The 20,752-nt window shown below is 39.4% G+C and overlaps 1 protein-coding gene across 1 annotated transcript in view; it reads right to left on the reverse strand.

The window, feature by feature from the left end:
* jam3b (junctional adhesion molecule 3b) overlaps positions 1-15,107 on the reverse strand; it is a 34,511-nt gene extending 19,404 nt beyond the window's left edge. The window contains exon 1 of the mRNA XM_083564956.1: positions 14,906-15,107. Coding sequence (XP_083421082.1) covers positions 14,906-14,954 — 49 coding nt within the window. The 5' untranslated portion in view covers positions 14,955-15,107. The remainder of the gene's footprint in view (positions 1-14,905) is intronic.
* Positions 15,108-20,752: the final 5,645 nt, after the last annotated feature.

Raw genomic sequence — 20,752 nt, forward strand, 5'->3', positions numbered from 1 at the left:
CAGCCTGTAAACCACAGCGCTGGCAGAATGTATTCAGCTGAATAATAGCACCACATGACTAGTGGGGACCTGTTGATTTTAGTGGGGGTGAATCTATAATCCCTGCCAATTCCTGCTTAAAAAGAACATCCCAGAATGCAGTGGGAAATGAGAAATCCTGAATAAACTGGGTGATATATGGAAAGGTTACAGAATCGCTCTGTCACTATCCGCACTTAAGATGTTTCTGAATTTTGTTCAACAGTCCTAAATGTTTATTTATTGAAACGACCGACACGATGGTGATGTGATCCTCGCTCCTTCGCTTGTCTCTATCACAGAGAACAGAATGAGAGATTGAGAGAGAGATAAATAAGGGAATATGTATATCCAAAACCGCGCCCTAACCCCTATCCGCTATCTGGTGCACTATTTTGGGAGTTTTGCTTAGCGGGGAATATGCAGTGCGCTCATAAAATCCCACAATGCACTGCGATAAGACGCACAACCCCTTGTGTGTGGAGAATCGAAACTGTGATTTATCCATATTGCTGTCAATTACAAATCGTGAAAAAAGTCATAACAAAATACTGAGAATGGACTTTTCATATTGCTGGCAGAATATTTGAAATACACTATGGAAACTCCTTATCGTTTTGCGAACCTGATGAACGCTCCGATACTGAAAGCAATATAAACTCTCTTTTCAACTAAACAGAAATAAAGTCAACTGGTCGAGAATAAAGCTTTCAGCTCGGGTTTTTGAGTAACTCTGTTGTCTTTGCCGGACTGTAACTGAGCCAGAAGCAGGAAGCTCAGAAACACGCTCTAATTGGATGAGTGGACGCATTGTGCTCTTTGAGATACTATCAGGCCTAAAACAGCAGACCAAGCACAAATCTCTCAGCTTGCCTCGTGTTTTGTGCAGCAGTGGCCCCCAATACTAGCTCGGTTAATTGCCTTTTGTTTGCTGGTCTAAAAAAGAAGCTGTCCTGTGTGGTGATTTCGCTCCATGACGGTTAGACCACTGGAATGGTGCTATACTATTTGGTCAGTCGGAGAGAAAACCTATTGCTTTATATTTGGGGGAAAAATGTGTCAGTTTACACGCTTATATTTGGCAAATTCGGTAGTAAAGTATATGAAGTTCCTATTTAATACTCGTACTGTCTGTATTGTCCCACATTGTCTGTATTGTCTTCTATAGTCCAAGCTGAAAGATCCAAATTCCTTGTGTGTGTCAACACACTTGGCCAATAATCATTTTCATCTTCCTGCTTAATGGAAACATTTGCATGCTCTTTAAATGGAAATATTGCAGCATGTCGGTTATAATCCTTTAAGAACTATAATCCTTTGCTGAATCACTACCTATAGCAGGAAGCCATTCGAAGAGGCCTACGCTCACACGTGAAACATGCAGGCTCAGATGAGTCCAGCTTCTAAAGCAACAAAATACAACATTTTCCATGTGGTTTATTTCAGAATTGAAATAAGTACCAGCCCAGGAAATGTGCTGTAAACAATCTCCGGTTATGTAACATGAAAACAGCACTTTTTGTGGAATATATCCTGAATAACAAGCAGCAAAGCTCCAGGTTAAGGGGTAGGACTTTGATTAAATAAATAAAAATATCTTTATACTGTATGTGAGTTTTCTTTGTGCAAGTAGGTTATTTTCCATTCGGAATAAGATGATTCACGGACCCCTACTGTGTTCATTCTGTAGCTGAGTAAAGGATGAGTCAATGCTGGTGACACACAGAGCAACAGGTGATTCAGCACTTGAACTGAGGGTGAAAAGTCAATGCCCAAACTGTGACCTTCTTCACCCTGCTTTCACCAGCATGATCCACACAGCAGGGTGAGGTCAGCTCACCTGATCTGTGGCAACTTTCACTTCTTCTGCAGTGTTTGGGCCTCGGCTATAAATGGCCATACAGTGCTCTATTCTGAGAAGGTACACATACAACAGCTAAGTTGCTTCCAAAAGCCAGGTGTCAATTTTTTGTCTCATTATAAAGTTCAACACAGTGAGGTTGAAAATAATTTCCCATCATCCCATGGCTGAAGGAAGATCCGATCTTAGTCTTACTTCAAAAGGCCTTGTTAAGATCGTGGTTTCTGCAGGTTTCACAAAGTGAATTTTTATTTTTTTTTAAGAATAAAATAAAAAAGACCCATATCATTTCATCAAAAACACACAAATATATGTTGTTAGCAACAGGCCTTAACCAAACTCCAAATGTATTTTCTTCAAGCCGAGTAGTGCTAAGCTAAAAAAGCCTGTGTTACAAGCCAAGATAGATTCACGTAAATAACAGAAAGCTGATTGGCTGTTCCATGTTGCTCTTATTTGTAGTCGTAAGACGGCTGATTATATTTAGATTAAAACTGCAACACCACAGAAACTACAAACAGAAACAAGTGCTGCGGGAGCATTTTAACGAGCGTTGGATGAAGCGCTGCAAAGACATCGGACAATTAAGACCAGTTTACCAGGTTTTTTTGGTCTTTTCAAGACCCCGTGGAATAGATGATATAATGATATATATAAATAATATGATCTTCAGTAAAGAAACCAACCGATGGACATTTTGCTCACGGCAACGATGAGCTCAAATATCCTTCGGTTTTGGTGACGTCATACTGTTACTGTTATCTGTGATTAATTAAAAAATAAATCGATTTTACATTTATGATGATAATTAACTGCACTGTAGCTTGTAGAGTACCTCGTAAGTGAAGGAACAATTCGAAGAAAATGTTAACACAGCAGCAAATACTACTCGTAAGTTTATTGTTCTATTGTTTATGGACTTTTAACCATCTTACACTTCTTGAAATGAACTTCAAGCCAGAAAGTTGCTCATAAATACGGTGACTATGACAGGAAAGTCACTTGAATGCTGTACTAAAAGTACAAAACGTTACATTTTGTATGTTTTTATTTAGTTTTTAATAGACTAGTGACCTAAAAATTGAAGCACTAAGAAGTGATGAAATTAGCTCTAGGTTGAAGTTTTTTCTTTCATTACTGACCTGTAACACCCTGTAGGATGTGTATTTGCATTACTAATGGACGGCAGCTTCTGTTTTTAAGAAATAATGACTTTTGGACACCGTACACGTGCAGATCTCACTGTAAGCATTATCGCTGCAGTGCAGCTCAATGTCAGTGGACTTACAAACAGGTTGACGGTTCGTCTGAAACGTCTGCACTCCTTTACCTGTTGTCTGAACTCGTGCGGAAGAAAGCGACACTTCAAGCAGGTCATTTCGAAGCGATCCGATGCACTGGACGATGTGTGAGTCAAGCTTAAAAACACGTTCAGAAATGCAGACTGCAGACTGGAATAGTTAGCGGAGGCGGTATGAGGAGCCTGGGAGGGAATGTTGTGAAACAGGTGAGGAGTTATGTGGGGTAGTGGGGGAAGAGGAAGCCCTCCATCACCTGCTCGGGAGGATCCCCTGTCTTATGGGAAATGCTTGGCGCATTTTCTAAGTCGACTAAAATGCTGAGAGGTTGATGCCATCGGTCCTGCGGGCATCTAAAACAAATGTGGACATTCCAGATGGCTGTTCGGGGGGGGGGGTTTGCATGAGTTCATCATGTTCATATCACAAAAATACATGAACAAAAGTCTTACCAAGCTTTATAATCAGGGATTCATAAAGTCACTCCAGGACATCACTCCAGGTCCTACATTCCAGGTACCACTTCATTTAATATTCCATCACTAAGCAAGAGTGTTGTATCTGGGCCCTGATTCAATCACTTTCGATAATTGGAAAAAAAAAAAAGAGGAATAATGTTCAAATCTGAAGCATGACCAATACTAAGGATCCACTTTAATCCCTATGTCATTGCTAAATCGAGGCCTATCATCATAATCCTGCATATTTAACCTACAACAACAGTGGATTATTTTTGCATTCATGAAAATTATATCTTTTTTTTATTTAAAAAAATTATAAAAATAAATGCAAATCTGTTTTCCACACACACCATTTAAAATCTTACAAGTAACCACATCAGAGTTATCAGAGTTTCCTGATGTGGTATCTTGTCTTGTCTGCTAGTCACGGAAAACATAATGTAAACTAGGAGGAAGTCAGTAGTATTCCCAAGCCCATTAATACCAATTACGATTTTGTTTTGAATGGCACATGGTAATTAACCCCACCCAAGATAAGTACAAGTCAAACGCCCCTGAGCTTCTGAGACCACCCAAAAGGACCCCGACATTCGTTTGTTTTTGGATTTAACCTACACGAAGTACGTTTTCTGCATGTCTGGGGCTTGTAGCTTGTCCTTTGAGCACTGAGTCTCTAACAGGAGAGAATATTCTCCCTCCAGACAAACATGAAAATGGGATGATATGAAGTGTTGGTGATCTGAAATAAAGCTTGGCCGGTTGCACATGAATGACCCCGCTTGTGTGCTCGGGGCAGTTTGGAAGGGCTTCTCTACTCCAAAACACAAATTCGAAGCGAAGACTCAATTAATATACAAGCAACATATAATGAATATTCTAGTTGAACTAAAACTGTAGGAAAAACATTCCCCTCTCTAAGCAAACGCTTAACAAATATCTGAATACACCTTTATTCTGAAATCTTGCTTCAAATAAAGCATAAATAATATTCATGTAATTCCAGGGAAATCCTCAATGACAAAGTGATAAATTACTGCTACCAACCTAAAATACTCTTTTAGGAAAAAGAATCAATGACAGGATGGTGTGCTGAAGCCTGATGTCAAATCAATGCATATTCACTTCATATACACATATTACATATTGTATATATTCAACTATGACACTTTCCTTAACAGCTTACAGTTACTCTGTTTCTCATTTATTCTCATTTACAGTATTTGGCAGAAGCCCTTATCCAGAGCCACTTTCATTTATCTTATTTATACAACTCAGCAGCTTTGGGTTTAAGGGGCCTTGCTCAGGGGCCCAAATGTGGCAGCTTGGTGTGTATGGGATTTTGAACTCATGACCTTTGGAGTCAAAGTCCAACACCTTAACCACTAAGCTTCCACCTCCTTCTTCATCCTACTTTAAATCTTATAGAACATCAAGTTTTTGTTCCTGCAAAGTTAATTAAATGTGGCACTGCTATTTTTAACAAAAAATAACAATTTGTGGGAAGAAATCTGTTTCATGAGAAGTATAAAAGGTTGTTCATTGTTCACGTGCAGTTTTCTATTCTTCTATATTTGCTCCATGAATTATTTGCCAGCTCTATTCTCTCTCCACTGTTTCCTGCCTTCAATATTTCATGAGCTACATGTCTGTGTTCTTGTTCTTGTAACATCCACAAAGCAATAAGTAAAGAAAGTTCAAGTTGGAAAACTACGGGCCGACTCTCGCTAATGCAGTCCTGCGTATCTTACGGTCATGAACGTGGCAGGTCCTGCATTTGAGTTGTGTGAACAAACACTTACAGAAAAATGACTATTTTAAAAATGAGATATTACAATTTGTTAAAGCTGAGGCTGAAACGATTCCTCAATTAACTCGAGTAATACGAATAAAAAAAAAAAAAAAACATCAAGGCAAATTATTCCTAATTCGTTTCCACCACATAAAAAAAAGTTTGCCTAATTTCGACTATTTTTTTTTTTACGGAATTACGAGAAATAAACTCGGAAATTATGAGAAAAAAAGGTTCAGTCAGAACTTGTTAGGGATCATTTAAAACTAAAACATTAAGAAAACACTGTACAGTAGGTTCGCTTTTTAATTAGATTTTTTTAAGAGTAATCTGAAATCTGTTTTTATATTTGTATTTTTTTTTATTTTATTTATATATTTAGATTTGCATTTAATATGCATGTAATATGGCAATTAATTGCACTAAATGGGTTTAGTTTTCACAAATATTCTTTTATGCAATTTCGGCAATAAAATGTATATATATATTTAGTATTGCTCTTTAATAAAGAAAAAGTCCTTCTTATCCGATTAATCAAATAAAGGTTCGAATAATCGTTAGAACACTCGATTACTAAAATAATCGATAGCTACAGTCCTGGTTAAGGCATTTCAATATCTCACACCAGGGACTCAATAAAAAAACCCCGATTCGATTTGTTTATAGGAAAATGGCTCTGATACACTTTGGATTTGTGGACTGTTTTAATAAATGAAGTGTCTATTCAGTGAGTGGGGCAATTGGAATATTTGACCCTTTTATGGAAAAAACACACATTTAAACAAACAAAATTTTATATCGATGATTTGACTGAAATATCCTTGTGTTAAGGACATGACACTACATTTACAGTTCAACAATAAATGAAATATAAAGAAGAAAAGCGGCTTTTACTTCTCACGTGAACTTTACAGCATGGTGAGATTCTTTTTCGCATATACCAGGGATGTTAGAAAGCTGGGGTCAGAGTGCAGGGTCATCCATGAAACAACCCCCCTAGAGAACAGGGGGTTGAGGGCCATGATCAAGGGCCCGAGAGTGGCTTAAACCCCCGACCACTGAGCAAGGACTTCCTGTTGTGTATACATTCCCAATAAACGCTGAGGATTCTAAAATCGACATGCAATATTTATATATTAAAAAGTGCTTCAACTAACACAAATGTAGGTCTGTGTGTATGTTGGTTTTTACCGAGGACAATCTGGAAACATGAATGAAATAGCAAGATCACAATCCGTTTACAGGCTCCAGAGAAATCACACAGCTGTGTTAGAAAACAACTGAAACTAGGAGAGTTGAATGAGCTGAAAATAAACAAAGCTGAATAGAGTTGAGCCGCAGAGGGTTTTATCCCGTGCCCACGTTATTCTCTATGGCGAGGCTGACATTTGAATAGAACTGCCTGCATTAATGCAATCTGACATTTCCATTTCCCTTTTCTTGCCTATGTTCGCTCAAAACTTTTGATTTTTTTTTTTGATATGTCAGATCCGTTTACACGGCTTACTCGTTTGTTTTCGCTGACTCGTAAAGCTGTGCAATACTCTTAACTCTGTACATATGGTTTTACATTACGCCATCTGGGAGACACAGTCATTTATCACCTTTTGGTCAAACTCTTCTTTCTCTCCACGTCATTTTCTACAGGAAACCCTGAAAACTGTTGTTCTAAATAACACCATTTAAGGTTAACTATAAAGCCTGATAACGTCCATTTCCATAAACACCATTAACCCACTGATCACTGGAGATAATGTGGTTCATTTAGGACATGCTCGCAAAAACACGCAGACAACAGAAAAGCTCTGATGTACAGTATCTCCGGGTATTTTCCTGACATTAGGGTAACTCCAGGGTGATCTAATTAAAGAAAGACTACCAGGCAGACTGTTGTGTCCAGCACCTTTGATAAAAACGTACAGGGCCATCTATCGCTAATACCCCAAGCTAGCTGGAACCGCGACATCAATCATATTGTTACCTGCCTCATGTCCAACACTCGCAGAATACAAATATTTGAAACAAAAAATATTTCACTAGGAACGATTTATTTGTAAAAAAGTTGCTTCGTTTAGTTTTTGCATTAGTATTTGACGTTGGTTCTTGCCCTCACGTTACACACAAGGGTGATGTTGAAAGAGGTAAAAGGTAAATGTGCTTTAAACTTGTCACATGTACATTACAGCACAGTGACATTCTTTCTTTGCATATGCCAGCGATGTTAGGAAGCCGGGGGTCAGAGCGCAGGGTCACCCCGGATACAAAGCCACTGGAGCACCGAGGGGCCCAAGAGTTGCAGCTTGGCGATACTTTAAGAGTCAAGATATTTTAAATTTGTCACAACCATAGATATACACAGAGACTTGCAGTGAAATGTAGACCTGATCGACCGCTTAGAAAATTGTGCATTAAATAAAAGGGGCTATGAAGAAAAAAATCTGAGAAAATAAGAGATAATTATTATATAATGATAAGGTGGTGGTAAAAATTGTGCAAATTTATTTAAATGGGGCTTGAAAAAATTTATTTTACAGAATTATATTACAGAACTGTAAATTTTTTTAAAGGTGAAGGTTCATTTCCAGGGCATAAATACCATACATTTGTGACTAGCCTACAGTGTCCCTCGTCCTCTAATCTCTGCGAGTGAGCTATAGGAAGTGAGCTGTGAGCGGCGTACACTGGACGTACGTACGATTCAGGGTCAGTGGATAACAAGCACCCGACTAATGTCAAGCATTCTGACAGATATCTAAAGCACTTACTGACCCGAGCACATGCTGCCTCATGACCAGTAACAGTGCTGAGTACATACTGTTACAAAGCTAAACCATGGCATAGGCTGAACCCTGGCTCGATCTTTACACACAACTAAAAGTTATTCTCCGTGGATATCAATCCTTCTGTCTGTTCCTGTTTATTTACACACCGTTTGCCGACACGTTTTTGATGCTCACTGATACGCTGATGACCATAAGACACGGATATCAGAATGACTGCAAGATGTAAAAATTCACTTCAAGCTATTTTACATCGTTTCCGAAACCGTCTTCATTTTAGTCACGTGATTGATATAAAAAAATAAAAGACGTGTTAGCTTTATCAGACAAGCCAGATGGTCTTGTTACAATCTGTCAGTGCAATCGGGCCAGTTGGTTAAACACATGCGGTAAATCTGGTGCTAATGTGGACTTCACTTCATGGAGGACTGACTGATTGCGGCGAGGAGGAAAAAAGGTTCTCTGGTTGCTCCGTTTCTGTTGACTTATCAACCGCTTATCAGCCAGGCAGTGAGGAGTCTAATCACGGCGAGACAGGCACTATTTTAGGTAAGGCATAATCAGCCTATGGAAACTGAAGACACAGAAGTCAGCAGGGTCTTGGTGTGTTTCGTGAATGTATTTCTTAAGAACTGAAAATCGCATAAACATCATAAAGCATTTTTTTTTTTTTTTTTTTATTAAGTTGCCCTGCAGGCTGCAAAAAGGGGTTGGAGAGAATTGAAAGCGAACTGACCACCCTGTTCATATTTTCAACACAGCTAAATAATCACATTAACAGCAATCAATGTTCGTCCTGTCCTTGTTACTAACCCAATACATGTTTCAGTCTAATTGCAGATATTCTGTAGAACATCAGAATGGCAAAGAATGTTTGATGGGCTTTTTGGTTCAATCGGCAATTGCACAGAGAACAAAAACAACTCCGACACCCCGCTTGCCAGCCTACCAGCTTCGACAAGATGAAACACAGATTTCTAGTTCTGGAAACCTTCTGAGACACAACACTTCTAAAAACATCCATCGCCTGTGTGTGAAAACATCATTGATGAATGAATTTACATTTTTCAGTACTCTTAAATCAGTATAACAGAAAATAAGTCTAACTGTAAACCCTACTTTTGTAACCTAGTGATGGACATGTCAGACGACAAAAACAAGTAAAATTGCCAGGTGGGAGAACATTTGGGGGAGAAAAACTTATGAGCTGATGCCTCAGGTATTACCAATTATATGACTAAAGCACCTGAGGACCTTTGGAACCCCCTTGAAAGTTAATGCACACAGGTTATTATTACAATTCCGATCAAATCTCGTTTTATATTAGAGCTCTGCAACGGCTAAAGCGGCAGTCTGATGTCATGCGAAGTCGGGCGAGCTGAACTATTTTTAGAAACAATAATTATCTTTTGGTAAAACTTGTAAATACAGGGCCGAATCCAATACGAGAAACCGGCTATAATTCAGGGAAATTAAATGGAAAATATACTGCATCTCTGCTCCCTAAATAAATCAGTGTGTGTGTGTGTGTGTGTGTGTGTGTGTGTGTGTGTGTGTATGTGTGTGTGTGTGTGTGTGTGTGTGTGTGTGTGTGTGTGTGTGTGTGTGTGTGTGTGTGTGTGTGCCTGATTCAGTTCCACTATAACTCAGGCTGCTATGTAATTAAAAATCCCTGTGTGAACTAAGACAGTCATGCTGAACGGCCGAGGCTGTGAACTGATGTGTGTTGGTGGTGGTGGTGGTGGTGGTGTTTTGTGTGTGTGTGTGTGTGTGTGTGTGTGTGTGTGTGTGAGGGAGCGAGGGAGCGAGGCCACTGGCAAGGCTGCACATACTCTAGGAATGCTGCTCTGGCACTTTCACCTCAGTGTGAACTTGTGAGCAGAACTTCCAAATCCAGGACTTCAAAAAACTAACTGAAAGAACCTCATCTACCCCTCAGGACCAGGGTTTAGACCCCTATCAGAACCAGTGTCTAGTGTGGGGCTGGAAAATACTCAGCGGACAAAGGGGGGGGGGGGGGGGGGGGGGGGGGTTCTGGCAGTAAGAGCCGAACTGCATTTGTTTTGAACATGCATTAGTAATTTCGGTGCAGCAGCCAGGCACTATTTTGATCAATGGCCAGCGAGACATGGACATCTTATTGACATTTGGGCAATGCGCATGTTTGGAATTCCTTCAGCATGAATGTGTATGTTCTAAGCTTTCTGCTCCATCTGTTCCTGTTTACCGAGGGAAAATAATATAAGAAATGCAGAAATAAAAAAAGAATCACTTCAGAAAAGAGGCCTTTTATGTCCCTAGTTAAAAAAATTCAATGCAATTGTAATATACCAACATTCTTCTTCTACAGTTCAGAGAGCTGGAAATGAGTGTTTTCGGCTTTGGTCAATGTAGTTTCCTGCACAGAGGTTAAACCATATAGGAAATATTGTTCTCCTGAATATGAAATTGTGCCTTAAATGTTAGCAAAGTGTAGCAAAGTAAATGCATAATATAAAAAAATGAGCCTGGGTCTTTCCAAAAAAGACACATTTTTAATAGCTTTCCAATTGACAATTAAATAGACACACCAATTAACTCACTTCTATCTGTATATGTAAATAATTTTTTTAGCTAATGGGTAAATAATTTAAGAAATTTCACCCATATATTTTATAATAATGACCTCTCTGGGCTCATTTTCTGATGTTTTCCTTATAAATAATAAGGTTCTCCCTGTGATATACACCTTTTTATCTTTTCCAGGCACAGAAAAGCCAGTAAATACTCTCGGTGCAGTGTTTTTGATCCTGTGCATATTTGTAGGCTTCCATTTGCTCTGTGATCTTGTGGGACCACATTCCACATTTGTTCCCAACGCTGAGCGTGTGTGGTGTGGGGAGCTGCCTCGGATATTTCTCTGACCTCCGCCATCCTCCAGCCGCTCCGACCCGCAGGCCCTCAGCTGCTTTGGGCCATTACGCTGGTCTCCTGTTGCTCCTCGACTCAGCACGTTTCATCACACCCTGACTGTTGTGGTACCCATGCGGATTACTTTGGTGCCCCGTGTCTGTGAAATTCCTCTTGAATATGGGGATGGCATGACAGGAATTTCCTCATACCTGCCATTCGTATGATCTATACTTGATCTCATTGTGTTCTGCGCTGGCTTTCGGCTTTTTTCAAAGGGTCCCGCCGTTTAGACTGAAAAACAACCTTGACGCCCAAGTTGTGAGGGGAGAGGTTTCACGCATGACATTAATTTATCTGTTACCGCTTATTAATATCGGAGCCTGGAAGCGATGGAGTAATCCGGGAGGACCAGCGAACCTCTCAGACGACTCTGAAGCACATTTGCTCTGAAACCGAGGGAGGGAAAGCAGCTGACACACGGCACCTCTTGGGGAAAATACTTTCGACACTTTCTCTTTCCTCGAACTGCTGATTTATTACAGGCCTTACAACAAAACAACACCCTCAAGTTCCTATGAATCTTACAGTACATGTTTCCTGACACTGGAAACTAAATGACACGATTCCAGTGTCATTTAATATTTAACCTCAACCTTGCTGACTTGCAAAGTGTCTCGTTTACTGTACGAGTTTAGCACTAAGACTCGTGTAATCTTAAATATATATAAGATAATCAAGTAAAATATTGGTAGAATAATTGTAGAAAGTCTACTGATGGATGTGACGGGTCTGCATCAACCGTCAAAGATTGTTTAACAGTTGTATATCTTTGGAAAAATAGACATCTCCCACTTGGAGAAATGTTTACCCTAACCTGAAACTGTTTCATTACGTTACGCTTGTCCAGCTCCAGCGAATCCTGGCATCGCTTTCATTTAGCATGGAGCACTAGATAACTTCCAGAGCACCGTTGCTCCTCTTAGAGACACAGCTTTAAAACATTCAGACAATAACAAAGTGCTCCGAATGTCGGCTTTCTCCTCTGAACACTCGATGGTGTGACTCATTTCGAAAAATGCTGTTTGTGAAAACACCACCCTGATTACAATATTAGTCACTTAACAAGTGAAATAGATTATGAATTTGGAAAATATTCCTTTTCTTTTTTCTTTCTTTTTTTTTTTTTTTTAATTCAGTCTCAGTAAGACCAAAACTTCAATTAGGGCCATTACAGAAAGACCCTAAACAAGATAAAAGACACAAGATTTACAGTAAGGCTAATTATATGTTGGGTGATTTAAGCCAGTGCTCATGCTCGAGTGATCACAGAAAGCACTTCCTGTTAGTCTGTTACTCCCTTCAACTTCATAGCACTAAAAGCTCTTCCAGCAGGAGACTCCATCAATCAAGCAAGTAAGCAATCACTAGATTACGACAGAAATACCATCCAATGCAAACAAACTCTTAAACCTGTTGTTGTTGTATGTATTGTTGTGTGAAAGATCAAATAAATTACCTACGTCGTACTTTTTTTCTACAACATATCACTAATACTGTCATAATTTTATAGGATACTTTTCTAACATCTAAAGCTTAAAACAAAGCCAATGTTCAATATTTAACTCACACTAAAGGACTAAAGTGAATCTCTGGCTAATAAGTAAGTTTCTTTTCGGCTTCTCCCGTTAGGGGTCGCCACAGCGGATCCTCCGCACGTTTTGATTTGGCACATGTTTTACGCTGGATGCCCTTCCTAACACAACCCGCCCCAATTTATCCGGGCTTGGGACCGGCACTAAGAGTGGCTGGGGATGGTTCCCTGACCGGGAATCGAACCCGGGTCGCAGCGGTGGGAGCGCTGCATCTTAACCACTAGACCACCAGGGGACCTAATGATTGAGATAAAAACTTTATCAACAACACTGATTCCTCTACTAACGTGAAAACTTTTTTGCGTCTTTGTCCGTTCGTTATTTAATTCCTCGTTCGTGAAGCGCCAATCTCACGACTAATACAAACTCTGTATCATCTAATAGCCCAAAGTCGTGTGTTTTTATTTTTCTGGAGTTATTTTTTTATTAGAAAAGTAACAAACGAACAATTTATATAAACGAAAAAAACGCGATAAACGGACGCCACACCGAAAATGCTATTTTATTCATACGGTATTGTACTGTATTAACATTTAACTTTCATTTTATAATTAATTATTATATTTTCTTTGGGCCATTTTCTGGAGTTATTTTTTTATTAGAAAAGTAACAAACGAACAATTTAAATAAACAAAAAACGCGATTAACGGATACCACACCGAAAATGCTATTTTATGTATACGGTATTGTACTGTATTAACATTTAACTTAATTTTATAATTAATAATTGTATTTTTATTAATAAATTTCATAATTTCAACATAAAACTACATAAAAACAATTCCCTATTTTTGTTTGGACCGTGAGAGACCGGGAAAATCAGCTAAACAAATTAGGTATGTGGCAAAAGCAAATCCGCGATAAACCTGGGGTGCGAGATTTGAACCGCGGTAAAGCGGGGGATTACTATATATATATATATCATCATGGGATGAAGTGTAAGGGAGAATAAAAACTGACATACTGTATGACATGATCTACAGGCAAACAAAAAATGATAAATCGATATAATGTAATTTACTGTTTACACTGATTTATTATCCACTATATCAACAAATACCTTTCATTTCAACATCTTGATGTTTCTATAGCTGCATTTTGATCTTAACAAAATAAAGGGGGAAAAATACATTCAGTGAGCAAAAAGGACAAATAATGTAAGTTTAGTACTAAGCTTTAGTTTTGAGCGTCAAATGTTTCTACCCTTTTTGTTTTCTGGGAAACAAAGAAGAATCTGGTCATAGGATAAGAAGAAGATAAGATAAGAAGGAGCTCAGAGCTGGTTCCTAAAGTGACCTCAATGAGAGGAGGAAAAGACTCTCAATAGGGGGTTGTTTAAATAGTGGAAAAGTCGCACTGACTGGAAAATAGAAGATATAATATATAATCACTGAAATGAAAATTACACTGAAAAAGTCAAATAAGGTCTGGTTGAAAAAGGGAATGGGGGCCGTACAGCAACCCGAGCATCACACTGTCCCGTTATTCCGCATCAGTGCACCGTTACACACTTTCACCCTCGAAGCTTCTGGAAAGCGGCGAGGCTCAAGAACGCGCTTCACATCGAAACCGCGGGATCCAGACACGGATTCAGGGCTCCGGATCCTCTGACGGAGCTGCTGAAACTTTCTAAAAAGCGAAAAGTTCACAACGAACCTACACCGACACACAAAACTCTCTGTGGGTGAATGTAGATATTAATAACTGCTGATAAGATAAGAATATAATCCCAGAAAACTGACTTTCACGCCGGAGCGAGACACAAGTGTGACCGGCGATGCCACACAAACTCACACCCCTTCTAACCCCGAAAAAAAGAGATTATAGGAATAAATTAAAACTGGTTCAAGTTGAACACTGTGCTACTGTTGTTTTTTTAATTTCAACCCTCTGAATGTGTTTACACACACACACACACACACACACACACACACACACACACACACTACTACAACCGCTCGGCTTCACTCTATATCTCTTTCGGCTGAAAGAGAACGAAGCTGCCGCTTCTCAAAACATGTCGACTACTTTACACTTTCCGTGTATCGATGTGAAAGGGGGAAAAAAAACCGACCACATAGAGCAAAAAGTTGGAACACTTTCGACCAACACTCTTGTAAAATAAAATAGTCTGAAAAAAAAAACATTACTCACAATGTAGGGTGAGGAGAACCAGAAGACAAGCCAGCCGCGTTAACGCCATCTTGGTGTGGATGTAATGAGAAGTGCAAGCCGTACATGCGCAAAGTAAAACCCTGTGTGGAAATGATGAGAGAGACACACACACATACAGAGAGAGAGAGAGAGAGAGAGAGAGAGAGAGAGAGACACACACACACACACACACACACACACACACACACACACAGAGAGAGAGAGAGAGACACACACACACAGAAAGAGAGAGAGAACGAGAGACAGAGAGAAAGAGAGAGAGAGAGAGAGAGATAAAGACACAACCAGAGAGTGACAAAGACACAAAGATAGAGACATTCACAGAGAGCACTACCACAGTTCATACCATGGAAAAAAATTTGTACGCTTTTCAACCCTATGGTAACTATAGAAGCCTTTCGAAAGTCGTTGTGTAATGTGCTGTGCAACATGCTGTACTGTGTAACATGCTGTGTAATGTGCTGTGTAACATGCTGTACTGTGTAACATGCTGTGTAATGTGCTGTGTAACATGCTGTACTGTGTAACATGCTGTACTGTGTAACATGCTGTGTAATGTGCTGTGTAACATGCTGCACAGTGTAACATGCTGTACTGTGTAACATGCTGTGTAAAGTGCTGTGTATGGTACTGTGCTATGTAATGTGATGTGTTACGTGCTGTGTTACGTGCTGTGTAATGTACCGTGTACCGTATTGTACTGTGTAACGTGCTGTGTAATATGATTAACTGTGTACCGTGCTGTGTAATGTGCTGTACTGTGTAACGTACTATGTTACATGCTATGCAATGTGACATGTTACCTGCTGTGTAAAGTGATGTGTAATGTACTGTGCTGTGTCTTTTCTGAGTGTCTTTTCTCAGGGTTCGGAAGCCTGCTCTTGGGCGGTTTCTTTCCCGCATGAAGAGGGCTCGGCGCTCCACCTCTCTTCCTCCAAAGAGACGGATGTGGGGGACGCAGTAAAGGACGATCCTGTGGACTTTCCTCCACAGCCATCCAGTTTGAGGTACATTTGGGAGGTATTGACTAGAGCTGTGTCTAAACTAAACATCATTTTGCTAGCTGAAAATCAGGAATTTCGTCCTCAGAACAAAAAAGAGCGTTTCCTGCAACCTAAGTCACTGCCTCCATGCCGGGTCCTGCCTTTCTTTCCTGATCTACCCACTAAGGTGTATAGGTTGTGGAATAATCCTTATTTGGCCCGTGTCTTCAGTTCCAACGTTATCTTCTACTCTAATGTAGTGGGACTGAAGGCTATCTCTCTCCCCGTGCTGCATCGTCCATCAAGGCCACGGTGTACTCTCGGCGGCGGCGGGTCAGGCCACCATTGTGGTCTTGCAGGCATACCAGGCTGACCTGTTTAAAAAGCTGGACAAGGTTAAAAAAAAAAAAAAAAAAAACATCTTTGAACTGCATTGTGCCACAGACCTGGGACCAAGAAGGGCTATTGGCCTGTCTATGGCATCCCTGATAGCCATCGAGAGGTACTTGTGGTTGTCCCTCTCTGATCTGAATGACAGAGACAGGGTTTTTTTTCCTGGATGCCCCTTCTGCTGTTGTCGACAGGTTCCAGGCGGCCTGTCTGTTCTCCCTCACTGTTCTCATGGAGCTAAGTACGACCTCACTTCGGGAAGTCCTGAAATGGAGTGTCTGCACTTGCACTCGCTCTGCTAAGGACCCTAGGTGCCGCTCCAAGGCGAAGCCCAGGGAGGTGACGGATCTGAGGACCCCCATCTTTAATAAGAGGGCTTCGACAAAGAAGTCCTGACCACTTAGGACCTCTGAGGAACCCATCTGGGGAGGAATGGCATATTGCCCGCCTCTGCTCAATGCCCCCAGAAAATCATCTCATCAACCCTGCCACCCCGGTGCTCCAGGGCACAGCAGTTTTCAGCGAGTGCCTACATCAGCTTTCACCCGAGAAATGTAGCAGCTCTGGGGGGCTTGCTACCTCCCAGTAGGCCTCTAGAACAGCGCTGCCTGTTCACTAAATGGTTTAAGAACCATCAGTTAGATTCAGTTTACTGCCCAGTGCTGGAATTCCTTCAAGAACGTTTTGCAGAAGGGTTGTCTCCCTCCACACCACAGGTTTATATGTCTGCTATTGCTGCATATCATGCTCTGCTTGCTGAGCAATAACCAGGAAGAATCCTGTTAGTGACACGTTTCCGGTGCGACCTAGAGTGCCTTTGTGGGATCTGGTCGTGTTTCTGGAGGCCCTGTCCAAGCCTCCCTTCAAGCCTTTGCATGAGGTGCCCTTGAGGTTTCTTGAAGTCAAGACTGCTTTTCTACTGGCAATCTCTTCTCTAAAGAGAATTGGGGACCTTCAGGCCCTTTCTGTGGCCCAAGGCATGGCCAGTGCCTTTCTTTACACCAGGCCTGGTAATGTTCCCAAGGTGCCCTCTGTTGCCCCACGGCCAGTCGTGCTCCAGGCATTCTATCCTCCTCCCTTTTGGGACCCTGACCAGAAGAAGCTTAATAACATCTACAGAACTGCCCTATGGAAAAAGTCGGACCAACTGTTCATCTGCTACGGTCCTTATAAAAAGGGTCTTCCTGCGGACAAGCAGACCTTCAGCAGGTGGAATGTGGATGCTATCTCCTTTTCTTATTAGTCCTCTGGTCTTCCCCTTCTCTTCTGGGTCAGGGCTCACTCGACTCGAAGTGTGGCGGCCTCTAAGGCCTTTTCCTCAGGGGTTTCACTCTGGGATATTTGCAACGCTGCGTGCTGGTCCACCTTTGTCAGGTCTTACAGCCTTGACCTTAACGCCACCCCTGGCCACAAAGCGTTGTTGATGCATCATCTCGTTCCCTTGGCAAACCAGGGTTACAGATATAACCCAGAAACGTTATGTACTAGGGCATTGTAGATTTATTTGTAATTTGCTCATGCCTCAAAGCAGGCCAATCACATGGCTTGTAGTTCCCATGGCAACCACAGGCCTTGTTGACATTGAGCCATCCACATGACAAAGGGTACACATCTAAATGTGTGCTGACCTGGGAAAGACAATTAAATCTGACAAATTATTTTATTTTATTTTATTTTTTGTGTATTGGCGTTCCAACTTTTACAAATTCTGGTTCCTGCCAAATAAGAAAGAAGAGACCATCATGAAGCTTTCAAAGGCTTCATTATTACCTTTACTTTTATTACTTGATCGACACAGGTGGTCATCCTGAGGTAAAAGTTGTTGAGCCTCACTATTGTCCATTCACTCTGTTTATGCTACCATCAAAACCACTGATTCATTCACTAGTTCTCTATTTATTTCCTATTATGCGATTTAAGCCTCTCATAATGAGGTAACAGTGATGCAACCATACTGAATTTTCAAAACCAATACCTTTTTATTACATAGACGCAATAGTAGGTTAGAGAGTCTACTAGGTTAGAGAGTAGGTTAGATAATGAATACAATATAATACAGCCTTCTGCACTAATGATCCCACAACAAAATGTTTAATTCTATCTAGCGCATTCAAATTAGGTAGGAATATTTAAAGCATTATAAAACACATGGCACACATTTTTTACATCATAAAAGATTACAGCCAATTAAATTCCAATATGCAAATGAAGCTCAGTTAAACAGGGAAGAGCATGGGCATTATTACTGTTATATTCTTATCATTTTCAATTTGCATGGTGAGTGGTATAAAATTAACCAAATACTGTCCCAATGTTAATTGTTATAATTTAAATACTCTTATCAAATCATTAACTCTGAGTTTGGGCAGCCATGTTGAAATTGAGTTATGCAGAATTATACAAATCTGATGTCCGATGTTTGTTTTTTTTCAATGCTAAACATTTATTTTGCTAGCTTCATTCAAATTGTATATTTAAAGCAAGTTAGGTAGATGCTAAAAATGTCATCGCATATTTGTTATAAAAAATAATAACATTTTGTAATCAAAGTGGACAGGGGCTGTAGTATCATAGGCACAAATATGCAGGAGCAGCAGTGGCTATTTTTAACTTGATATTCCTTACAGAAATTCTGTTTGTCCTGTCCATCTATATAATCATCTGCTGATTGCTTAATGAATAGGCGCATTGCATTGCCAGAACAGATGTCTTGTGCATGCAAATGCAATTGATTCTTTCTGTGAGAGGCTTGCTCAAATTTAATCAGCTCTGAAATTTGTTTAGTGCCCTAATCATAGCAGTTTTATTTCTCTCTAAAGCTCACATGCTGCAGGACACTTAGGGCCAGGCTGACAGAACACTTGATGAACTCCTTGGCTTTTAGATTTTGAGATATTTACTGGAGGGACCAAGGCTCTTAAAAACGTGACAACCATTTCAGTCACAGACAAACTGTAAAAATGTAATTTCCTTTGATTTAAATAATTTCACCCTAGGTCTAGGAAAGTTTTTCTTTTTATATTATTTATATTCTTTAGCTTTATATTTAGGTTATATTATTTCTTAACCTTTTGCTGTTATGTATTTAGTCTTTTTTAAATCATAGTGCTTGCATGGCTCTGGCTTTTAATAGATGACAACACAAAATTTCAAACATCTAAGATTTACGTTAAGACACTTACTGTAATTGTAAAATTATCCGTGAGATTTTGTTTTTTAAATAAAACAAATCGACTAAACAGAAATTTGTAAATGTATTAAAAACTTTAAACATGGATTATGTGGATTTGTATTATTCTAGAAGGAACATTATTGTGTTTATATTCAGAATGTATATTTATACTGCATAAAATCCCCCTTAATACAAAATCAAATCGAATGAAGTTTTTTAACTTGAATTAAGTTTGAAATAGGAACAAAATCTATGCAGTGGAATTTTAACAAGAACAGAAAATACAGTTTATGCACACAAGTGCAACATGAACGAGTCAGAATAACCAATCATTGTTCAATAGGGTTTTTTTTTTCGTAATAAAAATTCTGTACGATTCTGGCCAAATTTATTGCTGCTGTTTAATAAGAAATTTCTGACGATCAAAGAGAAATGCCATGCATAACTGTAATTCTTTAAAAAAAAAATTATTTAAATTTTATTTTTTAGCATTTACGTTTCACTGCTGGTTCACTGAAGAAAGTAAATGATTTTCACAAATAAATAATACATACTTTCTTGAGATGATCTACATTCTATTCATTGCTCACCACATACATAACATACATAGGTTCATAACTAGGAGAAGAAAGAAACAGACAAAAGAATTCTCCCAGCTTGAAATTTTACTCAACAATTAGGAAGCTTTCCTCAAACCCGTTAGCTAGCTTGCTAAGTAATCACACATGTTCATAGCGGCATGAAGCTTAAACATTATGAAAATTCATAAAAGTTATCTTCTGTGTTAGATTAAATGCAACAATAATGACAGCACACTAGATTTTAGGTAATTGCCAGGTGAAATAGGTAGAAGAAATTATATTATTTATCTCACTAATATCAAGCAATCTTGGTTAAATTTTCTTCCTTTTGCTACTTAATATCACAAAAATAGAATAAAAAAAAACAATGGTATCCTATGATAGCAAAAAAACTCACTTGCAAAGTATTTTAACAAAAAGAAGAAATCTATAATATGATGCAATCTAATATAAGTATAATGAATGACCTTTCTAGACATCTGCAGTGTTTTAGCAGAACTACTGTTGATTTTTCTAATGACTTTATAATTACCATTCAGTGAAAAGAACAGATGAAGATACCTGTGTATTTGTATTAGTGACATCTGTTACAATGTTCTTGCCAAAGTGTAAAATTCAAAACACTGGGGATTCCGAAAATATTCTTCTTTTTTCAGAATCTTTCACACAGCAGAACCATGCAGTTTGGCACAGCGGATCA

The sequence above is a fragment of the Silurus aristotelis genome (assembly GCF_946808225.1).
Source record: "Silurus aristotelis genome assembly, chromosome: 16".
Taxonomy (NCBI): Eukaryota; Metazoa; Chordata; class Actinopteri; order Siluriformes; family Siluridae; genus Silurus; species Silurus aristotelis.